The sequence below is a fragment of the Sus scrofa genome, chromosome 7 (assembly GCF_054392235.1).
Source record: "Sus scrofa isolate SSC_HxYL_T2T_F1_AM1 chromosome 7, Sscrofa_HxYL_maternal_Yorkshire_Landrace_v2.0, whole genome shotgun sequence".
NCBI lineage: Eukaryota > Metazoa > Chordata > Mammalia > Artiodactyla > Suidae > Sus > Sus scrofa.
This window is the reverse complement of record NC_139389.1, coordinates 135,378,955-135,403,953: the sequence shown is the minus strand read 5'-3', so window position 1 is coordinate 135,403,953 and position 24,999 is coordinate 135,378,955. Positions and strand designations below refer to the sequence as shown.

The following is a 24,999-nucleotide window of genomic DNA, read 5'->3' as shown; positions in this document are numbered from 1 at the left end:
CCACTGAACGAGGCCAGGGATCAGACCTGCGTCCTCATGGATGCTAGTCAGGTTCGTTTCCATGGGAAACTCCTCTGTTATTTTTGATGTCTAGGATTACCTTCGGCACATTGAGGGTAAGTGAATTGTCATGGTATTGAACATGTAGCGTACTCAGAAAAACAGCGGTGTTCTTGACCCCGTCACAGTCCCCCTGTCATGCGAATGGGGAGCACTGAGGTGCTGGTCCCTCTCTGTCCCTTATGCTGGGCTCTTGAGCACATAGTTTAGTTTCTTCATTTATGAAGCTCCATTGCTGCTGCTGCTTATCGCCTTTCCAGGCAGACATGAGTTGGGCGACATAGAAGGGCGGTGATGGAGCCCTTCACCCAATAATTTGGGTTATTGAGGTGTTGGGAGAGAGACCGATAAAATGGTGTCGAGCTCGGAGACTCCCGTGGGAAGACAGGATGAAAAGAAGTCTGGGCTTTGGAGTTTGAGAAGATGCTGTCTCTGTAGATGGTGATCAGGCATGGTGGAAAGATTCGCCTATAAACCACGCAACAAGCCATCGTCGGCCGGAGTCTGTGGCCAGGCACAGGGGCTGGTGCTCTGGGCGCTGGGTGAGCTGGGACCTGCATTAGCTAGAGGACCCCTGGTAGAAGTTTTCTGTCAGGTGAGCCTACTGTGCATAAAATGTTGTAAGTTGGAGGAGTGAAGTCTCTTAATTCATTGTTCTGCAAGTAGGTTTGTGGACGTCCGGAGAAAGAAGGGGTGACGGGCCCAGATGAGTGGTCGTGAAGGCTGGGGTGCGAGGCTTCTGGTGTTCTCTGCACTTGTTGAGGGTGGGGGTGGGCCGGGCCAAGTTCGTTGTGGACAGTGGGTGACAGCAGTGCTATGCATTCATTGGGAACCTAAACCCTGGCTGTGGAATTCAGGGTCCTGAGGGGGGCCCCTGGGACCTCAGGCGGCAGTCCCTGCTGGAAGGATGTTAGCAGGCGCAAGGCTGGGGAGGGGTCTCCTTGTCTCGGGGCCTGCATTTGTAGAAGCCTGCTGGTCTGTCACTGGGAGAACTTTTCAGCTAATTTTGCTAGTCGTGGCAGTGGCTTGTCCTCTCTGTGACCTGGAGTTGAACTCATCAGATAATGAGGGACCTTGATGTGTCCAAGGGAGCAGGATTTGATTTCTTCTTATTAGAGGCAGCGAGAAGAAATAAGCGAAGAATTAGGTCATAGGTTTGTCTGAATAAATTGATTTCATATGGAGAATTTAAAGTTGTTCCTCTGGGGTTTAGTTTACATAGAGAGAATGCATACTGATAGGCCTGCCATAAAAGGATTGAATTTGCGTCAGATGTTTTTGTTTTCTTAAAAAAAACCCTCTGGGAATTCCCATTGTGGCGCAGCAGAAGTGAATCCAGCTAGGAACCATGAGGTTGTGAGTTTGATCCCTGGCCTTGTTCAGTGGGTTAATGATGCGGCATTGCCGTGAGCTGTGGTGTAGGTTGCAGATGCAGCTTGGATCTGGCATTGCTGTGGCTGTGGTGTAGGCTGACAGCTGTAGCTCCAATTAGAACCCTAGCCTGGGAACTTCCATATGTCTCGGGTGTGGCCCTGAAAATCAAAACAAAAGCTTTTGTTGCGATTGGAAAATCTCAGGTGAAAATTAGAACCCTTTATTGTGTTAAAGCAGGAATTTGGGGCATTGTGACAGTTGTACCAGGCACTTTTGGAGAATGAACAGATCTCTTCTCAAATGGAAGTTGCTGTCACCTGGCAGTTGACAGTATGTATATTTGAAAAGGGGTGTGCTTGGTATTGCTTTCTTGGGATTGTAGATGAACAGAGTGGGTGTTCCAGCTAAACTATTGAACAAGTCCTGATTCCATTTTCTGGGAATCTAGAGTGTGCTTGAACACCGTAAAATCCAGGGAGGACTGGAGTTGGAGGCGTGGGGGTTGGAGCCTCTGACAGGAATTACAGGGGGTGTCCAGGTGGTGGCAGGTAGCGGGGGTTCTGAGTACAGATGGACCTAGAGGTAGGAAGTGGGCATCTGAGGGGGGCCTTGCATCTGTGTGGTTTTAGCACAGATGGGCTGGTGGGAGACGGATGTGGCCAGAATTGAAACGCTGCCCCCCTGTCAGCTCTGTGCCCGCAGCCATGGCCCTTCCCTCTCTTCCTGGGATGCCTCGGCTCCTCTGTCCAGCGCATAGATTGGTTGTGAAGGTATGCTGCCTGGTCATGTCTGGCACAGTAACACATTCATGAAGCATGTGCTTGTGAGTCAGTGTGCCGTGGGAGGCGGTCAGGACCGAGCCTCAGAACCCTGCCTGTCTGCACAGACCGTCTGACCCGGGGCACCCCGTTTGAATGCTGCCTGTTTCCTCATTGGTAGAATGGGGGCGTGCCACCTGAAGGCATCACTGTGAGGCTTCAACGAGTTCATCAATGGAAAGCGATGACTCAAGTGCAAAGTTTACGATGAGCACAAGAGACATGCCTAATGTTGATATTTATCGTCGGCGGGTAATGGGGACAGATGCTTGCAGAGTCTCTCAGCTGCCACTCCCCAGATGTGTTATCTTTTTGTGTTTATTTCACATAGATGATTCTCTGTCAATAATGACTCAGTCTCTGGGTGTAGGCCATACCTGTGGTGTTTTTAATGAGATATTTGTGTTTTAAATCTTTTATATATTTCAGCTTCTCGAGACCAGGTGGCAGTGAGATGGCATTTGTCTCTAGGTGTCACTCGCACATTTATTTAGGTTTTGTATCCTATGTTGCAGTATAGTCGATTTACAATGTTGTGTTAGTTTCAGGTGCACAGCAGAGTGATTCAGTTATACATACACACATATCTATTCTTTTTCAGATTTGTTTCCCACATAGGGAATATTGAGTAGAGTTCCCTGAGCTACACAGTAGGTCTTTGTTGATTGTCTATTTTTTTTTTTTTTTGTCTTTTTGCTATTTCTTGGGCCACTCCTGCGGCATATGGAGGTTCCCAGGCCAGGGGTCGAATCGGAGCTGTAGCCACTGGCCTATGCCAGAGCCACAGCAACGCGGGATCCGAGCTGCGTCTGCAACCTACACCACAGCTCACGGCAACGCCGGATCCCCAACCCACTGAGCAAGGGCAGGGACCGAACCCGCAACCTCATGATTCCTAGTCGGATTCATTAAACACTGTGCCACGACGGGAACTCCTGATTGTCTATTTTATATATAGGATTGTGTATATGTAAATCCCAAAACTCCTAATTTATCCCTCCCCCCTCAACCAGGAAAAGTTCTTATGAGAAAATAAATTAATTTCTGTTCCCCTAATTTCAAGGAACCTATTTAAAAATCCTGGTATGTGTGCATCCTGGCCCTCGAGAAAAACGATGCAGATAAACATACATTCCAGTCTGAGTGTATTTTGTTCTCTGTAGGTTGGGAATCCACGTGTTGAACTTACCCTCTCAGAGCTCCAAGATATGGCAGCTAGGCAACAACAGCAAATTGAAAACCAGCAGCAAATGTTGGTTGCCAAGGTAGGTTGTTAAACGTTCAACAAGTGTGTTCTACATTAGTTCTTTTTTTGGCTGAGCCTGTGGCATGTGGAAATTCCTGGGCCAGGGATGGAACCCAAACCACAGTTGTGGGCCGCACCACAGCTGCAGCAACGCCAGCTCCTTCACCCGTTGCACCACAGGGGAATTTCCTTCTGCATTGTTTAGATTGGGGTTAATACATTGGTGGCTAACCCCTGGAAGCAGGACCACGCCGCCAAAGTGTTAAACAGTGTCTGTCCTGATTATCTCTTCTGTAACAATACAGGCAGACTATAGCCTCTTGAAGTTGGGAGATGACCAGGGCAGGAAGATGTGACCCTTGGCATATGTACACACAACCCCCAGACCTGACCCAACTGTAGATAAAGTTTGGAGAGAAAGGATGCTTTCCGTTGTTGCCTCCTTTCCCTTCTGGTGTGGTTGGCATTAGTGTTCTAGAAGAAGCCAGCAACTCATAATAAGACCCTGGTCGTGGGCCCCAAAGACAGTGGCTTTGCTTTGTCCCACCCTACAAGGCATCTCTTTGGTTTATTACAGTGCAGGGCTTCATCAGCACTCTCTTGATAGACTGCCTGTTAGATCTGCTGTCCAACCCCTGTAACAGGATTTGGAACTGATACTAACACACAGTAAGGCCAGACAGAGCGAAACAAAGAAGTTTGGAGAAGAGAAAGCTTTACTGCAGGGCTAGGCAAGGAAAATGGGCGGCTGGTGCTCAAAAACTCTGAATGGCCCGATGGTTTTCAGGGAAGCCCCCCCCCCCAATTTTTTGGCCGCTCTGCACCATATGGAGCTCTTGGGCCAGGGATCAGATCCAAGCCACAGTTGCAACCTGTGCCACAGCACCTGTGCCACACGTGTGACAACGCTGGATCCTTTAACCCACTGTGCCAGGCCAAGGATTGAACCTGCAGAGGTGCTACTGATCCCATTGAACCTCAGTTGGAACTCCTGGAGAGGCCTTTTTATTAGCAAAAGTGGGGGCGAGGGTGGCTGGGTGTGTGACTTTGTGATGGGTTGGCGGTGAGGTGCTAGGCTGGTGTCCAGGAATCTAGTGCTCGGCCTGAAACCCCATCCCCCACCTGGGTGAGGGCCTTAGTTCCTCAGAAGGATTGAGAAATGTCTTGTTAAGTGTGTCCCTTGAGGAGGAAGCAGGACCCCGTTGTTTCCTGTCTGCCCCTCGTCTGTGTCTGCATTCCCTTACTCAGTAACAACCTGCCTTTTGGAACTCAGGGAAGGGTTAGTGTCTGAAACCTTTTTCCTATGAATCAGAGATGGGGACACAGAAAGGCGTTTCCACCCAGGAGGGCCACACAGGGTCCTGCTTGGTTTCACAACTTTTCTAAGCAATGGTCTAGTCTCGGGCTGAAAAATCAGACCTATGACGCATGCCTGCTAGGAGTGATGTATGCTGTGATGTGCTTAAATGCTCTGAAACCGCGGTGGCGAGAACATGCTGAATCACCAACTGGGTCTCACTCATTTCTTTGTAGAGAGGTTTTCTCAATAACCAAATGTCCAGTTCCACTGTTTTTCATTTATTGAATATGTAATTTTACCCACTTTTGCATAAATAATAGTTTAAATTGGACTTGTTTTGCAAAGTTTATTGGGTATACAAGAATAAAGAACAACTAAAAGTGAAGTAAATTGGGAGTTCCCTGGTTGCCTAGCAGTTAAGGATTCGGCATTTATGACTGCTGTGGCTTGGGTTCAATCCCTGGCCTGGGAACTTCCACCCCCGAAAAGTTAAGTAAATTGGAAAGTATTTTCATCCCATTAATAACAGTTCTAAGAGGAAATGTACATGGCATTATATGATCACAAAATTTTCTAATTCTACTTGTTTTTTTTCCAAATACTGGTCTGAGTGTTGCTATTTTAAAAAAGTAGATATTTGCAGCAGTATAAATCACAAGTTAATGCTAACTTTTTGCGCCTCTACATACGTACTCCCTTCCCTGAGCGTGTACTGCGTCGCACCTTCACGATCACACTTAAACCTCTCCTTAAGTTCCTTTTCTGCACACAGATGGGACTGTGAACATTTAATGTCTACTGTTATCCTTCAGGTATGTTTTCACATTAACAGAGGAAAAGCTTTTGAAGAGTGTTGTATGTATTTTTACTTGAGGATTGTCCTGTTCTTGTTGGACTATAAAATATTTCACTGCTTTTGAAGAAACTATAATCCCAAGGAAAGCAAACACTTCCTCGACTGTTGGATGTCACTTAACAGATGAGAGGTTCATCTCCTTGCCGATCACCTTCTCTCTGTTCAGTATGAAGTCCTTTGCTGGCAGGGCTCATTTCCTTTAGGGGCTAAATGCCGGGACCCTGGGAAGCTGCGTTGCAGCGACAGGAAACCTGGTACTGACAGCAGGAAGCTTGGGCTGCTGGGGCTTCACACACAGGATAGGGGTGAGGTTGTGCCCAGCATGTCCTCAGTACCCACTAAGACAGGAGATCTGTGGACTCCACGTAAGCTCTAGTTATCAGTGTATAAAAGTAATCGCAATTTCCATTTTCAAAGTGAGCCATTTCCTCTCTCGTTAGGAGCAGCGTTTACATTTTCTAAAGCAGCAGGAGCGCCGTCAGCAACAGTCTGTTTCTGAAAACGAAAAGCTTCAGAAATTGAAAGAACGCGTGGAAGCCCAGGAAAATAAGCTGAAGAAGATCCGAGCCATGAGAGGACAGGTGGACTACAGCAAAATTATGAATGGCAATCTGTGTACGTGCCGCGCCCACTCACATCCCCATGCGCAGGTGTAGCGGAAGTGAGAGTCCAGCTTCCGGATGCGTTCAGTCTTGGACTGACATCAGGTCTTGCCGTAGAGAAGCAGCTGAGCTTTGCTGGGCCGTCTGCATCTAACTGGAGGGTGGGCTGGCCTGGGAGACCCTGCAGGATCTCCTGCAGCCTCCGCAGTGCTAAGGAGCCTTTGGTTCTGTGGTAGCAGCCACCCTTTGGATCGGGGCTCGGGTCTCTGAAGACCCGGCTCCTCATGAGGGCCTGTTTTACGTGAATAGCGGACATTTTGTCTGTGGGTTAAGACAAAGCATACGAACGCGCACGTTTTGTTTCTGTGTGTGGATTGTTGCCTGATTAATCAATTCTTTCAGGGCCTACTTGATGTTACAGTCGTAAGCAAGCTGGACTTGGGTGGTCTGGCCCTCCTAGAACCGATGGTTTGTTTGGTGCGTTGGGATTTGCTTTGGAGTTGATTGCCCTAGTTTTAAAATATTTATTAGTGCAGATACCATTCTTTTCCATACAAGCAGCCATACTATGTTCCAAAGGATTGTTGACATGCGTTTCGGATTATGCAATATTACGGTTTTCTCACGAAGGTCTGGCACTAGATGATGCTAGTGTTGAGTTAAATTACAGAAATGAAGATGAAATCACAAAACAAAAATAGCAAAAGACCATGAAAAAAAGAATATCAACTAATTGATTTTTTTTCCTTTATTGGTGGTAATTATAGCTGCTGAAATAGAGAGGTTCAGTGCCATGTTCCAGGAAAAGAAACAGGAAGTACAGACTGCGATTTTACGAGTTGATCAGCTCAGTCAGCAGCTGGAAGATTTAAAGAAAGGAAAACTGAACGGGTTCCAGTCTTACACTGGCAAGCTCACGGGACCAGCAGCTGTGGAGCTCAAAAGACTATACCAGGAGCTGCAGGTATTGTGCCTGGGTCTGAGGACTGGCTCGGTTCAAATGTCCCTACCTTTGGGGCTTTCTTCCAGTGTAGGCCGGAAACAAATTAGTGGATTCTAATTTCATCGTAGGTACAAAAAGTACTCAGTACAAAGAGCTTTTAAAACAGCTCTGAGATGGAATTCATGTAGCATACCCACTGAACGTATACAGGTGAGTGGGTTTGGTATCTCCGCAGAGTTCTGTCCACCATCACAGTTGCTTTGAGAGCATCTCCATCCCCCAAAAAAACCCAGCGTCTCTCAGCCATCACCCAGCAGCCGCCTCCCTCTGCTTTCCATCCCTGTGGATTTGCCGGTTCTGGAACTTTCACAGGAATGGGAATCATGTAATAGGTAGTTCTTTGACTTTTTTTTTGCCATTTCTAGGGCCGCTCCTGTGGCATATGGAGGTTCCCAGGCTAGGGGTCGAATTGGAGCTATAGCCGCCAGCCTACGCCAGAGCCACAGCAACACGGGATCCGAGCTGTGTCTGTGACCTACACCACCGCTCACGGCAACGCCGGATCCTTAACCCACTGAGCGAGGCTGGGGACCGAACCCGCAACCTCATGGTTCCTAGTCGGATTCGTTAACCACTGAGCCACAACGGGAACTCCAGTTCTTTGACTTCTTTCACTTAGCATGTTTTCAGAACTGAAATGGAGTATGATTTTAATTGGCACTGAACTGGTAAAGAATTAGGCTTTAGATGATACTTAAGGCCTCTGTGTTTTGACGAGATAGATGCTGTTTGGGAGTTCTCGTCATGGCTCAGTGGTTAACAAACCTAACTAGCATCCATGAGGACACAGGTTCGATCCCTGGCCTTGCTCAGTGGGTTAAGGATCCAGCTTTGCCATAAGCGGTGGTGTAGGTAGCAGATGCAGCTCGGATCCAGCATTGCTATTGCTGTGATGTAGGCCGGTGGCTACAGCTCGGTTTAGACCCCTAGCCTGAGAACCCTTATATGCCACGGGTATGGCCATAAAAAGCCAAAAAAAAATAAAAGTTGTCATTCAGCAGGTGATTTTTTAAAGGCAGAAACAAATTTTGCAATACTATGAGCACTTGCAAGAAAAAAGTATTTTATTTCATTTTATGAAATGAGAATTTTGTTTTGATGGTTTATCTTTTTTTTTTTTTTTTTTTTTTTTTAGGGCTACATCCATGGCATGTGGAAGTTCCAAGGCTAGAGGTCTAATTAAAGCTACAGCTGCTGGCCTGTACCACACCACAGCAACGTGGGATCCAAGCCGTGTCTGTGACACCACAGCTCGTGGCAACAGCAGATCTTTAACCCACTGAGTGAGGCCAGGGATCACACCCGCATTCTTATAGATACTAGTCAGATTGCATTTCTGCTGTGCCACAATGGGAACTCCGTTCACCTTTTTTTTTTTTTTCTTTTTAGGGCCACACTCGTAGCATATGGAAATTCCCAGGCTAGGGGTTGAATTGGAGCTGTAGCTACTGGCCTGCACCACAGCAACACAGGATCTGAGCTGAGTCTGTGACCTACACCACAGCTCACAGCAACACCAGATCCCCAGCCCACTGAGCAAGACCAGGGATCGAACCTGCGTCCTCATGGATGCTAGTTAGACTCGTTAACCACTGAGCCATGATGGGAACCCCTGTTTACCTTCTTTATTTCACTTCCTAAAACTATTTTATTGGGTCAGAAAACATCCATTGCAAATGGGTAATGGAGAATTTTTAATTGTGGAGAGTAAACAGACTTGTTGCTGTAAAGTTCTGTAGTTTAAATGCATAGAGAAAGTTTATAGAATTTATAGTTTTTTATATTTTTAAGCAATTGTTAAAAGTGCAGGGTTTTTAAGGATTTTTTTTTTTTTTGGTGAAGTGTGATGAATGTAGTATATTTCTTTATATGTATTTCCAACTTTTTTATTGGAATGTAGTTTAAAAAGTACATTACCTCCTGTCTGGTAAACACATGCAAGCATGTATTTGCTCGTACGTGTGTGCATCTGAAAATCTTAACAAGACTTAACCTTTTGTGTGCAGGGCACTCTCATGTTTTCTAGTCTCTATTTCATTTTTTGAAAGTGCTGGTTACAACCCGTTAAAATGACACAAGAACTGGAGTTCCCGTTGTGGCGCAGTGGTTAACGAATCTGACTAGGAACCATGAGGTTGTGGGTTCGATCCCTGGCCTTGCTCAGTGGGTTAAGGATCCGGCGTTGCCGTGAGCTGTGGTGTAGGTTGCAGACGCGGCTTGGATCCCACGTTGCTGTGGCTCTGGTGTAGACTGGTGGCTACAGCTCCAATTCGACCCCTAGCCTGGGAACCTCCATATGCCATGGGAAGTGGCCCTAGAAAAGACAAAAAGAAAAAAAAAAAAGACACAAGAACATGTTTGGTGATTTGGCCGTCCTTGGTGAACTGCCCGGGGCAGGACAGACACCTCTCCTTTGTTCCTTAGAGGGCACTTCTGGTGCGTTGTCACTGAAGTACCATTCCAGAGGCCCATCGCATGGTCTCCCACAGACACTATTGGTACTGGTCATTCTGGATGCTTTGAAGAAGATATGTTTGTAGTTATTTGTCTTTTTTTTTTTTTTTTTTTTTTTTTGGTCTTTTTAGGGCTGTACCCACAGCATATGGAGATTCCCAGACTAGGGGCTGAATTGGAGCTGTAACTACCAGCTTACATCACAGCCACAGCAACACCAGATCTGAGCCGTGTCTACAACCTACACCACAGATTCATAGCAGTGCTGGATCCTTAACCCACTGATGGAGGCCAGGGATTGAACCCGCAACCTCATGGTTCCCAGTTGGATTCATTTCATCTGCGCCATGACGGGAACTCCAGGGGTGTGGGTGTGATACCCAGTACCCAGCCCGGTGCAGTGTGTTAAAGGATCTGGCATTGCCACAGCTTCAGTGTAGGTCTCAGCTGTGGCTTGGATTCAGTCCCTGGACCAGGAACTTCCATATGCTGCAGATGTAGCCATATACTTTAAAAAAAAAGAAAGAAAGGATTTCCTGTTGTGGCACAGCAGAAGCAAATCTGACTAGCATCCATGAGGACGGGGGTTCAATCCCTGGCCTCGCTCAATGGGTTGGGAATCCCACTGAGCTGTTGTGTGAGCTGTGGTGTAGGTCACAGATGAGCCTTGGATCCTGCATTGCCGGGACTGTGGCGTAGGCCAGCAGCAGTAGCTCCAATTCGATCCCTAACCTGGGAACCTCCATATGCCACAGGTACAGCTCTAAAAGGCAAAAATGAAAATTTTAAAAATCTTTTTAAATTAAAAAAAAAAGGGAAGAGAGGGAAGGGAGGGAAGGAAGAACAAAGATAGGAAGATAGTTGTGCTGGGAGCTCTCCTGTGGCTCAGCGGGCTAAGGTCCCCATTGCCATTGCTGTGTCTTGGGTCCCTGCTGTCGTGTGGGTTTGATCTCTGGCCCAGGAACTTCTGCATGCTACAGGTGTGGCCAAAAAAGAGAAACAAAAGAAAGAAAAGAATTACGTGGAGTTCCCATTGTGGCTCAGCGGTAATAAGACTGACTAGTATCCATGAGGACACAGGTTCAACCCCTGGCCTCGCTCAGTGGGTTGGGGATCTGGCGTTGCCGTGAGCTGTGGTGCAGCTTGGATCTGGCTTTGCTGTGGCTGTGGCTGTGGCGTAGGCCGGCAGCTGCAGTTCTGATTGGACCCCAAGCCTGGGAACCTCCATATGCTGCAGGTGCAGCCCTAAAAAGCAAAAAAAAAGGAAAAAAAAAAAGAATTATGTTCTGGCCTCATCCATGCTGTATCTGTAAAATACTTAGCACACAGGGACAATGCGTCTATCTAAGTACACCTGAACTAAATGTCGCTTTTTTCTTTATCTCCCTAACAAAGACCGTTTGATTATTTAATACAGATCATGCACGTACTTTCTGTTGTTCAGATTCGTAACCAGCTCAACCAGGAACAGAACTCGAAGCTCCAGCAGCAGAAGGAGCTCTTGAGTAAGCGCAACATGGAGGTGGCCGTGATGGACAAGCGCATCAGTGAGCTGCGGGAGCGTCTCTATGGGAAGAAAATCCAGGTGTGTGAATACGGGAAGATCCGTGAGCTAAACTACTAACAACGCTCATCCGCAATGGTACATCTTCACTGTAATGCCATTCTGCCCCCACCTGTCACAGCCGATGGCACGTAAACCGGCCTCGAGCCATACAGAAATGGGTGGGAGAAAGTTCTTTTCCCCGAAGACACAGTTGCTTCCTGGTATATGCAGTCAAAAGCACCCCCATGGGCTGTGGGGCTGCTGCTCCGCACGGCCGTCTCTCCAGGCAGCACCGCCTCCTCTCCGCTGGAGGACGCTTTGGCCCTGGAGTTAGCAGCACCCGCCGTAAGCTCTGCCACATGCCCAAATGCCTGGACCTCGTGTAGCCTCGTGTACTTGCTGTGAGGTCATCTGTCCTTCCTGCCCCAGGAGTAAGGATGCTTAGCAGTAGCACAGGTGAAGGGCTTTGTAAACTCCTGAGCAACGTGCTGTGGAAAGGCTTAGCACTTTTAGAATCTTTATTTGAGGGGGAATTCCTTTGTGGCACAGCAGACACGAACCTGACTAGTAACCATGAGGTTGTGGGTTCGATCCCTGGCCTCACTCAGTGGGTCAGAGATCTGGCATTTCTGTGGCTGTGGTGTAGGCTGGCAGCTACAGCTCCAATTCGATCCCTAGCCTGTGAACTTCCGTATGCAGTAGGTGTGGCCCTAAAAAGCAAAGATAATAATGAGTTCCCGTCGTGGCACAGCGGAAACCAATCCAACTAGGAACCATGAGGTTGTGGGTACCATCCCTGGCCTCCTTCAGTGGGTTAAAGATCCAGCATTGCTGTGGCTGTGGTGTAGGCCGGCGACAACAGCTCTGATTAGACCCCTAGCCTGGGAACCTCCATATGCCATGGCTGCAGCCCTAAAAAGACAAAAAAAAAAAAAGATTAAGAACAATCTTTATTTGATATTTTGAATTTCAAAGGTAATAAATAGTCACTGAAAGAAAGTTAAAACAGTACAGAAACATTTAAAGAAAAATATGGAAGTCTTCCATCTTTCTCACTCTCCAGGGATGATGGTTGTTAATGGTTTGTCTTTTGCTTAGACAGAAAGGCACTCAGTTTTTTCTTGTTGTTGTTGTTCTGTTTGCTTTATTTTAAAATTTTTTTTCCATCATAGCTGGTTTACAGTGTTCTGTCAGTTTTCTGCTGTACAGCAAGGTGACCCGGTCACACGTACATATATACGTTCTTTTTCTCACATGATCAGGCTCCATCACAAGTGACTAGATGTGGTTCCCAGCGCTACACAGCAGGATTTCGTTGCTTATCCATTCCCAAGGCAGCAGATTCCCAGCAGGCGTTCAGGTTTCACTGAAGATGGAATTGTAGGAACTGTGCCCTTCACACTGCTCTGTACATTGTCTTTTTTTTCTTTTTTAATAACTGCAACGCGGACATCTTTCCAGCTCGGTACCTCATTCCTCGTGTAGCCTCTCTATGACCCTGGGCCTGCAGCTGCTTTACCTGGCCCCACTGTCACAGGCAGGCTGTCCCCAAGTCCTGCGGTCACTCCGGGGCTTTGGTGAGCACGTGCACCTCTGGGAGCTGGTGGGAGCATACGGGGCTGCTGTGTGTGGCGTCTCTGGCCGGATGTGGCACTTGGCCTTCGTTCCACTTGTGCCCCCGCTTGCGGGGAGCAGAGCCTATGGGGAGAGCTGATTGGGCGTCCACCGCAGGCGTGGAAATGGAGCGGGCAGCCAGGTAGCTGGGACCGTCCTCCCCAAGTCCCCTTATCCCTGCTCGGGAACTGGTGCCGTCGGGGTGGACAGGTGTCCTCTTGTCAGCTCCTGCTCCGAAGGTGGCTCTCGGGAGGCAAGGCGAGCGGCAGGCCACAGGGGCTTCGCCGGGGTGGAGGTGCTCGGAGGAGGCCGGAGGAAGAAGGCAGCTGCTGCTTCTGTGGCTCTGTTTACCAACCCACACTTTCTTTTTTAACCAGAGCGCGTAAAGCCCGGTGGTGTCGGAAGGGTCTCCTCTCTCTCTCTCTCTCTCTCTCTCTCTCTCTCTCTCTCTCTCTCTCTCTCTCTCTCTCTCTCTCTCTCTCTCTATCTATCTCTCTCTCTATCTCTCTCTCTCTCTCTCTCTCTCTCTCTCTCTCTCTCTCTCTCTCTCTCTCTCTCGGTTAACAGCACCAAGACCGTGGGGCGGACGCGGCGTGCTTGCTTGCCTTACGCTCTTCAGTAACGGTGGACATCGGCTCTCCAGAGAGCTGAAGCCGTTGTGTGTGTACACGTGTGTGGAGCTGATTGTAAGGCGTGGCTTCAGGCGGTTGTTGAAGCTGGCAGTGCAGTGTGAACCCCAGGGCGTGGCTGATGTCGCACCTGGAGTCGCAGGCAGAGCTGCCTCTCCCTCCCAGGACCTCTGAGGCCTTCAGGTGATGGGTGCTGCCCACCCACGGTGTCGAGGGCAAGCTGCTTCACTCCCAGGTTGTTGGTTTAAATGTTAAAAATACCGTCACAGCAACATCTAGACACATGTGACCAAATATCTGGGTATCAGCCTAGCCGAGCTGACAGCTAGAATTAACCGTCACAGATGGCTACAGAAACATCACTTCTGCTTCCACCTGATACACCAAGGGAGCTCCCTGAAGAAGTTGGTGCTTCTGCGGAGATGTGTCTCCAGAGCAGAGGTTTGAGGCACCTTTGCGCAGTGGTCTGAATCACAGACTCTCGCTCCGAAAGGGTGCGGGCTCGAGCACGCAGATTTTGCAGACGGTTGTAGCGCGGGTGTGGCGCTCTCCCTTGGAGCCCAGCTGAGAGTCAGCGCTTCTCTCGTTATGTCCCTGGTGTGGGCCAGTCATTGTTGGGCAGTGTCACTGGCCATGGCTTGGTGTCCTCAGGAGAATGACAGCGCTGCCTTCATGGAACTGGTCGGAGTCTCACCTTGTTCCAGGCCCCGTCACTTTGTCCTGCGTGGCTCATCCCACCCTGACGACGACCCTTATCCCGACATTTCAGACGTGGGCACAGAGGCTCCGAGACGTTAAGTCACTTGTCCAAGGCAGCACAGCAAGGAAGTGCAGAGCAGGATTTGAAGCCAGGCTCAGAGCCCAGGCTTCACGGATGCCTCTGCCCGCCCAGGGGGGAGGGTCGTGCGCATGACGGGCAACCTCGCCCTCTCGAGGGCCCGCTCTTCCTGAGAACTGGCTCCTGAGTGAGTGGTTCAAATCCGAGCAGTGCATCGGACTAAGCTTACAGTTTCTTTGAATTGAGGAGAACTTGACTCTCGCCACTTCTTCCCATGTTGCAGCTGAGCCGTGTGAATGGCACGTCGTCACCACAGTCCCCGCTGAGCACGCCGGGCAGGGTCGCTGCAGTGGGGCCTTACATCCAGGTTCCCAGCAGCGGCAGCTACTCTGTTCCTGGAGACCCAGTAAAGCCCCAGTCTCTCACCGTCGCCCCGAGTGCTGCCCACGGAAGATCCAAGTCTGGTGAGTGGCCCGGGCCCCCTTTGACGGGAAGGGGCACTGTGGGGGGGCAGCGACCTCGGCCACCCTCGGGGTCCCCCAGGACACTTTGTCCTCTAGGGCGGCATCTGGGGAGCTGTGTGCTGCCATGGCAACAGTGATCCTGAAACAAGAACAGATTCTCTTTATTGAACTGTCTTCACTGTGTGGCTTTTCCAAAACCCAGATTGGTTAAGGCCTGATCCTCTCAGGCCACAGGTTTTGCTTACCTGTGAGGCACTCGGTGGCTGGCAGTGGACACCTCACTGTGACCCGGCCTGCTGCCCGGCCTGATGCCGCTGCGGCCCCACACACAGGGCACCGTGGCTGGTCTGCCTCTCCTGTCTCGGCACAGTCCTCATCCACACAAAATCCCCACACCATCCCTCTGGTCCTCGGTCACACGGAGGCGTGAGGTGTCACCGGACCAGGTCCCCACAGGGCGCTGGTGCGCGGCTCTCCTGAGAACGTGGAGTCCCTGCAGCGCCCGCCTCCCAGGCGAGAGCAGGCCGGGCCCGCGCAGAAGCCGCTCTCCTCCTTCCTTGGGGGAAGGGCACCGTGTTTTAAGTGGACGCATGAAAAGCCAGGGCTTCTCTGCGGGGAGGTTTGTATACGGCCGGGGCGGACACTGCAGCCCGACACACAGAGGCACCGAGTCCAGCCCACCTGATGGCAGAGCTGCCAACTTGGGTCCGGCTGACAACGTCGAGGATTTCACTGGGTTTGGTAGATCCATGCTGGCTTTTGTTTGCTTCGTGTTCTTTCCTGGCACTGGTCTGAGCAGCAGCGCCTCCGCTGCTCCCGCTGGAGGGCCCGGGGCTTGCTCTGAGCAGGCAGGAGAAGGCGGCGCTGGCTCAGATCTCTTTGCCGCTGCGTCTCAGAAGCAGTGTGTCATTGGCCTGGAGCTGTAAGTACAGCGCTCTTCCATGGGCTGATATTTATAGTTTGAACCACTCCATTGCGGGTTCAGCTCTTCAGCGGTTTCCAACGGCGGGTAATTAGCACAGCCAGCTCCCATTCTGCTGCCTTCATCTCAGACACGCCCCAGCCTGGGGATGGCTGGCGTCGCCCCTCTTCTCTGTGGGTGTTGGGGGGCTGCCACACAGAGGCCGCCGGGAGAAGGCGCCCTTGGGGGCTGGGAGAGTGGGGCCTCCACCAGCTCCGCAGTAGCCTTGCTCTTCTCTGTGCTGTGAGGTGAGCGGACCCCCACGCTGGGGGCAGAACCTGGGCCCAGACGCAGAGCCGGGGCGATAAATCTCCCCGGGGAGACTAACCATGCCATCGGCTGTCCTGGTTCTGTGTCACACAGATGGCCATGGTAAACGCAGAGTGACCAGCTTGTGGACAGGGTCAGACCTCGACATCGGGCCTGACCGCGGCTCGTCACAGCGTCCTGCAAGCCCCTTTGCAAACCGTATGTTGGCTGGCAGGCCTGGTTGGGAGGCTCTGGTCCCCCTCGGTACTGCCAAATCGGCCCTTGCTCTTCTTCCAAACTGACAAAGGCCTGCTCCTCGCATTCCAGCTTGAGAAAGAAGCCACACAAGCATACCTTGTCCCTGCCTTCAGCAGGTGTGAAAGCAAGGGTTTGATCGATGCTGGCACAGCAGGGGATTTTTGGTTTTGGTTTTACAACATTAAGATGATTTTGGAGTTCCCACCATGGAACAGTGGGTTAAAAATCTGACTGCAGCAGCTCAGGTTACTGCTGAGGCGCAGGCTTGGTCCCCGACCTGGCTCAGTGGGTTAAAGGATCCAGCTCAGATTGAATCCCTGGCCCAGGAACTTCCATGTGCCACGGGTGTGGCTATAAGAAAAAAAAAAAAAATCGAAAAAAAATAGAAATTAAGATGATTTTCTGAGTTCATTATGAAGGGTTTGGTTTTATCTTCAGCACAGAAACACCCCGTCTCACTTAAGATGACGCTTGTCCATTTCTCATAAGACGTAATGATCCTCCTTCTGTATCTCTTGCCTCATCCTGAGGAAAGACGATTCTTAGTCCCTTTGTGCCTGATGTCCATAAGCCCTCCCAGAGCAGCTGGTGGCCGCATGTCCTGTGACCTGTGGGAGGGCAGGACTCCAGTGCCCGTGGCCACCCTCCCCCTCCCTCCTGAGTCAGCGTGGGCTCGGGTTGTTTCCCCATCAGCCCAGAGTTCACCCTCGGCGCATCCATTTCTGGCCTCATGCCTCCACCAGACCGGTACAGCTGGTACAGCCAAGGGGGCATGAAAGCCCCACCGCAAAGCCATGGTGCCAGCGAGGCCGGGGCCTGCCTCACCGGGGCCCTGGCAGCTGCCCCAGAGCCCTTCCGAGCCCGCAGCCGGAAGCCTGCCATGATGCGTGGCGACATGGGAAGAGGCCCTTCTCCCACTGCACACCGCCCCCCCCCCCCCCCCCCCCGTGGCTGTGCACAAAGCCCCCTTGGAGCAGACCCTTCCTGTCTCACGAACCACAGGTCTGGGCTCAGGCACTGCTCTTGTGAGGGACAGTGACTTCCCTGCTGCTCCTGTCATCCCCTGCCCGAGCCCGCGGCTGGTGGCGGGACGAGGCTGTGCTCTTCTTGTCCCGAGGGGAGAGGCAGGAGCCTGGGTGGGGCTGTGCTCCGGCCTCCAGGTGCTGTAAGGGTCGGGGTCACTGGGGGAGCAGGGTTACCATGGAACCGCGGCACCCTTTCTCAGTTTGGAAGATGCCCTGGTAAAAAGCACACCTTCTCTGTGGCTTTCCTGAAAGCGCTGGCTCGACGGGCCTTCTAGTCACTGTGGCAGAATGGCAGCCTGCTACTCTGAGCAGTGGGACCGCTTCTGTCCTCCTTGGTCAAGAATTATTTTCAGAGGATAGAAATTTCTAACACGGTCAGATTTTTCTCTTAATACTGGAAGCAGTACAGGTCAAACCTATTGTGGGGTGTTTTTTTATTTCTGTATATAACTATTTGTAATTGGGTTTGGAAACCAAGTGCCAATGCTTCTTTGATTCATTGGTGTTGCTGTAATGGCTTGAGCTGTATTTAAATGGGGCCAAGAACGTCTCTGCCATCCTCTGACCCCTTGCCCGGGCTGGAGCAGCGCTGTGCTTGGTCATGGAGCCTCTGTACACGGGGGAGCCTCTGGGCGCTGGCGGTGGTCTTCCCGCCCCACACAGGCCCGGGTGGGGGCGGGGGTGGTCGGTCCCCTGGTTGGTTATTGGAGCACCATCAGGGTGTGACGTCTCAGAAAGTGGTTTTTGCTTCTGACGGGGTTATTCTTAGGTGGGTTCAACTAATTCAGGAAACATTTTACTTAAATTCTGTGTTCTTTTCAAGCCAATGATGGAAACTGGCCAACATTAAAACAAAATTCAGGCTCTTCAGTGAAAGGGACACAGATTGCCAGCGTGGACTGGAGGGACTCTAGCACCGAGGGGCCTCTCAAGCAGGGGGCTGTCTCGAGCCAGCCTGTGCCCTTGCCAGCCTTGGGTGCCACAGAGAAGCTGGTAAGCCGTTTGTTTTTGTCACAGAGCACGAGCTCCTAACTGACCGCATCCCCGCCCGGCCTCTGTCCTCATCTGAGAGGGGGGCAGGCGGCGGCAGGAGACCCATGATCCCGTTCGTGTCCAAATCACATGCAGGCCGGGGCCCGGAGCACTTTTTTCAAAGGATGACTTTGTCTTTCTTTTTAACATCTAAATTTAGGGCCTCGAGATGGGCAAAGTGCCACCCCCGATCCCTGGCGTTGGCAAGCAGCCGCCCCCAAGCTATGGGACATACCCGAGTCCTGCGCCCGTGGGCCCAGGCTCGACCAACTCCCTGGAGAGGAGGAAGGAGGGCAGCTTGCCCAGGCCCAGCACAGGCCTGCCCAGTCGACAGAAACCTGCCCCGCTGCCCCCTGCGGGCAGCCCCCACCCACCGGGTTCCTCGCAGCAGATCCAGCAGAGAATTTCTGTGCCACCAAGTCCCACGTACCCGCCAGCAGGGCTGCCTGCATTTCCAGCTGGAGACGGCAAACCTGAACTCCCACTGACTGTGGCCATTAGGCCTTTTCTGGCTGATAAAGGATCAAGGCCACAGTCCCCCAGGAAAGGACCCCAGACAGTGAATTCAAGCTCCATATACTCCATGTACCTCCAGCAAGCCACACCACCTAAGAACTACCAGCCAGCGGCACACGGCACCTTAAATAAGTCGGTTAAAGCAGGTACGAGGGTCTGGATCTCTTCTCTTGGGGCTAGGAAATCACACCTAAGAAAAAAGGCCAAGCCATAGCCTTACTTCTGGGTCACCTGCATTTAGGATTAAACTTGACGCTTACGTAAAGTGTAGCCGGGCCTCTGTGAGAGATGGGGGCACACGGAGAAACGCATAGAGCAGTTGTGCAGGTGGGCCGCAGCTCCGGCTTCCTGTCTGAGCACCCGCCTGCCCACGTTACTCAGGAAATCCAGTTCCCGGAAGGGTGAGATTGTGGAATTTCCTTTTTCTCCTGCTTCAGAGTCACTCGTGCAGGACCTGCCTGGGGAGCTGGCAGCCTCCTAGAGGTAGCTGAGCCAGCCCTGTGGAGGGGTAGTGTCTCGAGGGGGTGGGGATTGCAGCTGTGGCCCCTCCCCAGAGCCCACAGGGAGAAGAGCCCTGGCGGGATGAGGGGTTCTGGGCAGGAGGTGGAGAGAACGGAGCCTGCCTGGAGGCAGGCAGAGGCTTACGGCGCTTCGGAGCTGTGCGGCAGGCAGGCTGCCGTGCATCAGCACGGGCTGGGGCCTCTAGACCTGCACGCTCCTGGAGGGGCTGCCTGCGGCAGGCTCCGGCCCACGCGGAAAGGCCGGCCCCTTCTCTAGAGCTCCCAGGCCGTCAGGGGGGCCCTCCTTTCTGAGGCCACTCGGCTTGGTTCTTGTCTCCTTGGCCCGGAGAGAGCGAGCACCTGTTGAAGGCAGGAAGGTGGGTTGGTGACCTTTTGTTGTTGTTCAATTTGAAAAAGCCCCGATGTCAAAAGTGATCAATTAGAGACAGTCCACCTTCCAGGAGTGGTGGGGTTCTGTCAACGGCGGGTTCCTTTGGGGTTTAGCACTGGGGCTTAGCATCCTCAGCAGCAGCTTCACGGTCTCTGTGGGAGCCCATCTCCGTGTCATCAAAGGTGCTTGGTGACCAGGCGCCAGACTCCACAGGCTGCTGAGGCCCCATCCGCTGTGTCTCCTCCAGTGTATGGGAAGCCTGTGCTACCGTCTGGCTCGACGTCTCCGTCCCCATTACCGTTTCTGCATGGGTCGCTGGCCACGAGCACCTCGCAGCCCCAGCCACCGTCAGAAAGCGCGGAGAAAGAGCCGGAGCAGGACAGCCCTGCCCCTCCCGGCGACGGGGGCGGCGCCAGCACCGTGGAGAGCCTGCCGCGGCCGCTCAGCCCCACCAAGCTCACGCCCATCGTGCACTCGCCGCTGCGCTACCAGAGCGACGCCGACCTGGAGGCCCTGCGCAGGAAGCTGGCCAACGCGCCCCGGCCTCTGAAGAAGCGCAGCTCCATCACGGAGCCCGAGGGCCCCGGCGGGCCCAACATCCAGAAGCTGCTGTACCAGCGGTTCAACACCCTGGCCGGAGGCATGGAGGGCACCCCCTTCTACCAGCCCAGCCCCTCGCAGGACTTCCTGGGCACCTTAGCCGACGTGGACAACGGGAACACCACGGCCAACGGGAACCTGGGGGAGGCTAGCCCGGCCCCCCCCACAGCCCCTCACCCTGCGGAGCCGGCCCCGGCCTCAGACGCCAATGACAACCAGCTCCCTTCCCCCGAACCGGAGGGGCTCACCTGTCCCCCAGACACCCACCAAACAGCTGAGCCGGCTGAGGATGACAACAACAACGTGGCCACAGCCCCGTCCACAGAGCAGGTCCCCAGCCCTGGGGCCGAGGCCCCCTCTCCAGGGGAGGAGCAAGTCCTCCTGTCACTTCCCCCGGCCGTGCCCCCTCCTGCTGTCTCTACGGTGGGTGTCACCCTAGACCAAGGCCACCGCTCCCTCGTCACCCAGCCAGCACTTGTCAAGGATGCGCCTGTGTTGGCTGTGGTGCCAGGGGCTCTGGGGCTCTGCGGGGGCTCTTGGGGTGGTGGTCTCCTACTAGGGGGCCCAAGAAGATGTCCCCAAGGAGAGAGGGCCACGCCTGGGATCCCAAGGGCAGGCAGTGAGGAAGGAGGATCTCCAGACAAAACCCGGCGGGAGGGCTGCAGAGGGAGCCCTCACGGGCGGGAGGGAGCTGCCAGCTCTGGGTGGAAGCAGTTAAGCTTGGCTGCCTCCCCGGGGCGCCCCGGGCAGAGCTGGTCCTGTGCGGCCCGGGGCTGCTGCTCCACCTGGCCTCTAGCCCCTGCCCGCGGCCCACCGCAGCGGCCTGTCACCTTTAAGTCACAAGCGTGCTCCTTCCCAATAGAGCAAACGGACCAACCTGAAGAAGCCGAACTCGGAGCGCACGGGGCACGGGCTGAGGGTCCGGTTCAACCCCCTGGCGCTGCTTCTGGACGCCTCCCTGGAGGGGGAGTTCGACCTGGTGCAGAGGGTCATCTACGAGGTGAGCCAGCGCCCCGCGGCCCCGCGCTGCCTGCGCCCGGGCGGGGCTCACGCGCCCTGTGTCCTAGGTGGAGGACCCCAGCAAGCCCAACGACGAGGGCATCACCCCGCTGCACAACGCCGTCTGCGCGGGCCACCACCACATCGTGAGGTTCCTGCTGGACTTCGGCGTCAACGTGAACGCCGCCGACAGCGACGGCTGGTGAGGCCCCGGGTCCGTCGGGTGGTGGGTCTGGGGGGGACGAGGATGCGGCACGTGGTCCCAGAGCTGCGCGGCCCCCCGGCCTGAGTTCTTTCAGCGGTTCTGTGAAAGCCTCGGCTCTGTGAGTGGGAGTGGTTGGCTCGTGCTGCGGTGCAGGCCCTGGGCCTCCTGAGCCGCAGGCAGCTGTCTGTTGTGCGTTCGAACAACTCGTGCTTTTTCAGTGTCACACGTGCACAACAGTTATCAGCACAGCTGTTGCAAAGGACGCGCCGGCCGTGGGAGGGACGTCCGTCTTCTAGGCCATTCTCAGTCCACTCCCCACCCGCCCTTTTCCAAAGCAGCGTGTGGTAGAAATCAGGCCACTGAAAAGACAGCAGCGCGGCTGCTTGCTGGGCCCTGAGCAGCCAGCCCTGGGGCGGCCTGGTCCCAGCCACCCCGCAGGGCACGAGCGTCGCCCCCGTCCCTTCCAGGACGCCACTGCACTGCGCCGCCTCTTGCAACAGCGTCCACCTCTGCAAGCAGCTGGTGGAGAGCGGCGCCGCCATCTTCGCCTCGACCGTCAGCGACATCGAGACGGCTGCAGACAAGTGCGAGGAGATGGAGGAGGGCTACATCCAGTGCTCCCAGTTTCTATACGGTACGTGGGGGCTGGGGGTGCCGCTCAGGCTTCTGCCCTGCGCCGCTGCGGGGACACGCCCATGCTGCCCACCCGGCGGGGGAGAAGCCCCGTGCTCACCCTCAAGGCAGCCCCGTGAGCCTCCCGATGGAGCGCACACGTCCTCAGACGCGTTCCTGAAGAGTGTGGAAAAGCCACGTTCTCAGGATTCCCTGCCAGGGTATTAAAAACAAAATCGCTTCCATCTTTGCTGCCCCTCTGGGCAGGGGAGGGGGGACGAGGGCAGCTGGGCAGCGCCTGTCTGTGCACTTGGGCTGGGAGGCCCCAGGACTTGGAGTGGGCCCAGGGAGAGTCTGTGTGACCAAGGTGTCCCAGGGTGGGACCTGTCCCCGCCTGGCGGTGGCCACGAATGAGAGGCTCTCGTCTTCATAAAGCCGCCTCAGACCCGGCTGGGATTTCCAAGGGCGGGAAGGTCTCTGTCTTGGGGGCTGAACAGTCACAGGCCATCTGCTCTACAGACAACCGGAGCACCTGTGGGCCCAGCCTACCTGAGACCCTGGGCACACAGCGATCACCGCAATAGGCAGCCCCTCCGGGCCAGTGCCAGTGCAAAGGCCACGCGTGGGGCTGTGGGCTGCAGGCACGGAGGCCTTCCTTGGGCCCCGCAGGCAGGCGAGTCGGGCAGTGAGCTCCCTGGGTCGCGGTGGCGCTGTCCAGTGCTGCTCCTTGAGCGCTTTCAGCCGCCCAGGAGCAGTCACACAGCTGCGTTGGTCATCGACTTTGGAAGTCTCTTCTAGCTGTGGGTGGTTCGACCATAACGAGTGCCGTTTTGGACAACACACCTTTGCTTCTGGACACAGAGCTCGAGCAGCGGGCCTCCTGCGGGGACTGCGCCCAGGAAGCAAAGGGCGGCGGCCGTCCTCGGCTCCAGCCCTGTCCCTTCCTGCCCTGGAGCCGGGCGCTCTCTGCAGCCCACACCCCACGGAGACCTGACCATTCGCTCTCGTGTCCCAGGCGTGCAGGAGAAATTGGGCGTGATGAACAAAGGCGTGGTCTATGCCCTGTGGGCTTACGATGCCCAGAACAGTGACGAGCTGTCCTTCCACGAAGGGGACGCCCTCACCATCCTGAGACGCAAGGATGAAAGCGAGACCGACTGGTGGTGGGCTCGCCTTGGGGACCGGGAGGGCTACGTGCCCAAAAACCTGCTGGGGGTAAGCACCCTGAGTGGCACTCCTGAGGCCTCGTGCCCCTGGTCAGCTGTCCCTCCCTGTCTGCCCGCCGGTCACACGGCACTGGGTGGAGCACGGGGTGAAGTCCTGCTGGGCAGGAGATGGCCTTTCTCAAGTCCTGCGGGCGCCGTGGGGAGGCCTGCGCACCCTGCCGAGGGCTGCCGAGCCACACGCAGCCTGGCTTGGCGGTGGGGAGCCTGCAGGCCGCTCCCTGAGCTGTCAGACCCTCCCTGGGCAGAGCGGGGCCCCTGCTCTCCGTGCTGCGAGCCAGGCGCCTGCAGGAGCCTTACAGTGACAGGCATGACTGGTGGGTGGCGCAGTGCTCTGAGAAGGGGACGGCCATCCTGGGAACGGGGCGGGCCCCTGGAGGAGCTGGTGTGCAGCCTCCTGGGGGAGCCGCCCCGGAGCCTGGCATCTGCACTGGTTCCCTGGTCCTGACTCCCGTCCCTTACTTCCCAGTTGTATCCGCGGATCAAACCCCGGCAGCGCACGCTCGCCTGAACTTCCCCCAGGAGGCCCGCGGCGGCTTGCCCGCGACGAGGAGCCCCCGAAGAGAGGATCCTGCCGTCTCCCAGGAAGGCCGGAGCTGGAGGTGGCCTGACGGTGCTCCGTCCGGCAGGCAGCATGCATGTGAACCCCAGCAGTTTCTAGGTGAGGCCCCGGCTCCACTCCGCCCCCGGTGGGAGAGCAGGTTCTCCTCCAGGGAGACTGAACTTGCTGTTAGCGCAGCTCCGAATAAATAGCCAGCTTTCTCAGCCACCGCCCTGTTGCCACTGAGAAGCCCCGTCATTAACCCCGGGTTGGTTGCCAGTGAAGATACACGCTCTGACGGACACGGGCCCAAGGCCCTCGTTCCCAGTGTCACCCCAGCCCCAACAGCGAGAACTCGCAGCTGCCAAGGTGCGTCCCCCGCTAGAGCCCTGCCCTCCTGTTCCCGGAGGTCACAGATACCCTCACCCTTTCCATCCTCGCCACACGCGTGTCTTCCTCTCGTCACCAAAGGAGCCCCGTTGGAAACGTCTGTCTCTTGGTGGCGCCTAATGCGTGGGCTCCACTTCCCATGTCAGGCCCTGGCCTAGGTCACCCACGGCTGGCGGTGCTGGGCTGGACTCCATGCCACGGGCACGAGGGCCCCTAGGACCAGGCGACACGCGGTCAGGCGTCCCAACCCAGCACCACCTTCTCCGCAGCCCCTTGCTGCCCAGGCGTGTTTCTCAGCCCCTCATGGCGGGGACGCCTGCTCGGCACGAGGGGCAGCGGCGAGGGTCCGGTGGCCGTGATGCAATAACCTTCCCCCCAGTTCCAGACCTAAAGCAAGTATTCACCTCGGGAAGTTTGAACTGGACGTGCGGGCTTTTATGTGTAACCCAAAGTATTTTTTGACTAAGCCACTCAAAACTATCAAAACCATGTTGGAAATGTTTTCTCTCATTAAAATCCAGGCCCTTAGGCTTTATTTTCCATGTACGAGTCTTGTGTGTAATTTATGTACAAACGTGTAGATCCTTGCTGAAGCCGGCCCCTCTAGGCACTGGCTGTACAGCGGGTGGCGCGGGACAGCCTCCGCCGATGCCATGTCACTGTGCACGCAATAAACCGCTGTCTCCCACCGGCGGCTTCGAGTCTTGTGTTCTGGAGCCAGAACAGAGCTGAGCAGGAGGCTCAGTTGTCTAG

At 54.2% G+C, this 24,999-nt stretch overlaps 1 protein-coding gene across 9 annotated transcripts in view; it reads left to right on the top strand.

The window, feature by feature from the left end:
• The window catches only part of PPP1R13B (protein phosphatase 1 regulatory subunit 13B), a 95,233-nt gene extending 70,445 nt beyond the window's left edge, over positions 1–24,788 (top strand). For 5 of the 9 annotated variants that reach the window (XM_084970272.1, XM_021081531.2, XM_084970274.1 and 2 more), the window contains 13 exons: positions 3,416–3,517; positions 6,095–6,269; positions 7,024–7,220; positions 11,158–11,298; positions 14,564–14,744; positions 18,061–18,230; positions 18,430–18,931; positions 19,924–20,699; positions 21,139–21,276; positions 21,344–21,477; positions 21,948–22,114; positions 23,108–23,307; positions 23,785–24,788. In XM_084970272.1, coding sequence (XP_084826398.1) covers positions 3,416–3,517; positions 6,095–6,269; positions 7,024–7,220; positions 11,158–11,298; positions 14,564–14,744; positions 18,061–18,230; positions 18,430–18,931; positions 19,924–20,699; positions 21,139–21,276; positions 21,344–21,477; positions 21,948–22,114; positions 23,108–23,307; positions 23,785–23,826 — 2,925 coding nt within the window. In that variant the 3' untranslated portion in view covers positions 23,827–24,788. Of the gene's footprint in view, positions 1–3,415; positions 3,518–6,094; positions 6,270–7,023; positions 7,221–11,130; positions 11,299–14,563; positions 14,745–16,068; positions 16,174–18,060; positions 18,231–18,429; positions 18,932–19,923; positions 20,700–21,138; positions 21,277–21,343; positions 21,478–21,947; positions 22,115–23,107; positions 23,308–23,784 lie in introns of all 9 variants that reach the window. The other 4 variants (XM_084970271.1, XM_021081530.2, XM_084970273.1 and 1 more) reach the window with 2 other exon arrangements.
• Positions 24,789–24,999: the final 211 nt, after the last annotated feature.